Raw genomic sequence first — 1783 nt, forward strand, 5'->3', positions numbered from 1 at the left:
ACAGCCGTCCCCACCCCGCCTGGGCCGCTGGGGCGCAGGGACGCGAGGGCCGGCCCCCTGCACGTGGGCCCGTTTCTCTCTGGATCCAGCACCGTCCTCTGTGCCCGGACCCCGCCGGGCATTTGACAGCCGTGCAGAAGGGTGCGCCTTTAATTATCTTCCCGAGGGGCGTTCTTTCCCGTTGAAAAGCGCATTTTCTCACGGTCTGGACCCCGGGACCGTGCCCTGCTCCTCCTATTTGCCGCGGGGGGCACGGCGGTCAGGGCGGGGGGCGCCGGCCGACCCTGGCCGCTGGTGACGGGCCCCTCCTGCTCCAGGAGATCATCCTGAAGCGGGCGGCGGACATCGCCGAGGCGCTGTACAGTGTCCCCCGCAACCACAACCAGATCCCCGCGCTGGGCAGCACGCCCGCCCACAGCGGCATGATGGGCGTGAACTCCTTCAGCAGCCAGCTCGCCGTGAACGTCTCCGAGACCTCGCAAGCCAACGACCAAGGTGGGCGGCCCCTCCGCGACACCCTGCATGGGCGGCCGGGGCTCCGCTGCAGCTGGCTGCCCTGAGGCCGGCGGGGTGTGGACAGCCTCAGGGCCCCGTGTGGGGCGCGCTCAGAGAACCCTGACCGAGGCAGCGGTTACGCCGGCTGCTGCGCGGTTTACCTGGAATGCGCGCGTGAGCGACTTGGTGTTCCTCAAGAGGCTGGGGCCAGCCCCAGGGGAGCTGTGACGTAGCGAGCAGTGGGACCCCCACCCTGGGTTGTCGCGTGACTGGGGTCTGGCGTCCCAGTCGGGAGTGAATAAACGGGAGGGGACTCCCGCTTGCCTGCCCTGCATCTGCCCCATAGCGCGGCGCCCCGGGCGGCCATCGCTGTCCCAGCCAGTCCTGAGTCTGCTTCCAGTCTCCCGGGACACTGCGACAGCGGGCTGTCCTCCCGTTCGCCCGCCCCCCATGGCATGAAGCCACTGCTCTGCGCCCCCCCGACCCCCTACTCACAAACACGGCCACAACGACGAAGGCCCCAGACAGCCCTTCGTGGGCGCTGCGGTCGCACGTGAGCTGTCCCTGCCAGCAGTGGCATCTGAAGGAGAGCAGAGGCCGGCAGTCCACGTAGCGGGGGGCTGGCCGACAAGCCAAGCTGCCGCTAGTCGCGTCTAGAGAGAGACGTGGCGGCAGCTGACGGTCAGACCGAAGTGCGCTTTGGTGGCCGTCGCAGCTGCGGGCCCAGGACGGGCCTGGCGGTGACACGCGCAGGGGTTGGCCTGACGAGGCTCCCCCAGCCGCTTGGGCGCGAGGGCTGAGCAAAGCCAAGGTTGTTCAGAAATGTGTATGATACAGATTTGCGGGGAACCCCCCCCCCAAGTGTCTCTCCCTGATAATAACGTTATTTTTGGCCGGGGGGGTGGGATTTTAACAGTCGGCTACAGTCGCAATACAAGCAGCGTGTCCCCGCGAGGCTACGTCCCCAGCAGCACCCCCCAGCAGTCCAATTACAGCACAGTCAGCACTAGCATGAACGGATATGGAAGTGGCGCCATGGCCAACCTAGGGGTCCCGGGCTCGCCTGGATTCCTTAATGGCTCCTCCGCTAACTCTCCCTACGGCAGTAAGTGTCTGTTTTTGTCACACGTCATCACACAGCTTCATTTTCACTGCGAAGTCAAGTGTGTGCGTTGCTCGGGTGTTCTGTGGTGTGAGCTACTGGACAGAAGGAAGGGTGGCTCTGAGGCTGGGCGTCCGCGCGACCACGGTCCACTGACCTGCGCCGGGCCCCGTGCGACCCCCGTTG

At 66.4% G+C, this 1783-nt stretch overlaps 1 protein-coding gene across 1 annotated transcript in view; it reads left to right on the forward strand.

Moving 5' to 3' along the window:
- The window catches only part of EBF3 (early B cell factor 3), a 109743-nt gene that overhangs the window by 107145 nt on the left and 815 nt on the right, over window positions 1-1783 (forward strand). The window contains exons 10-11 of the mRNA XM_025047548.1: window positions 318-495; window positions 1412-1600. Of these exons, the coding sequence (XP_024903316.1) occupies window positions 318-495; window positions 1412-1600 (367 nt within the window). The remainder of the gene's footprint in view (window positions 1-317; window positions 496-1411; window positions 1601-1783) is intronic.

This window comes from Pteropus alecto, unplaced genomic scaffold, assembly GCF_000325575.1.
Source record: "Pteropus alecto unplaced genomic scaffold, ASM32557v1 scaffold74, whole genome shotgun sequence".
NCBI lineage: Eukaryota > Metazoa > Chordata > Mammalia > Chiroptera > Pteropodidae > Pteropus > Pteropus alecto.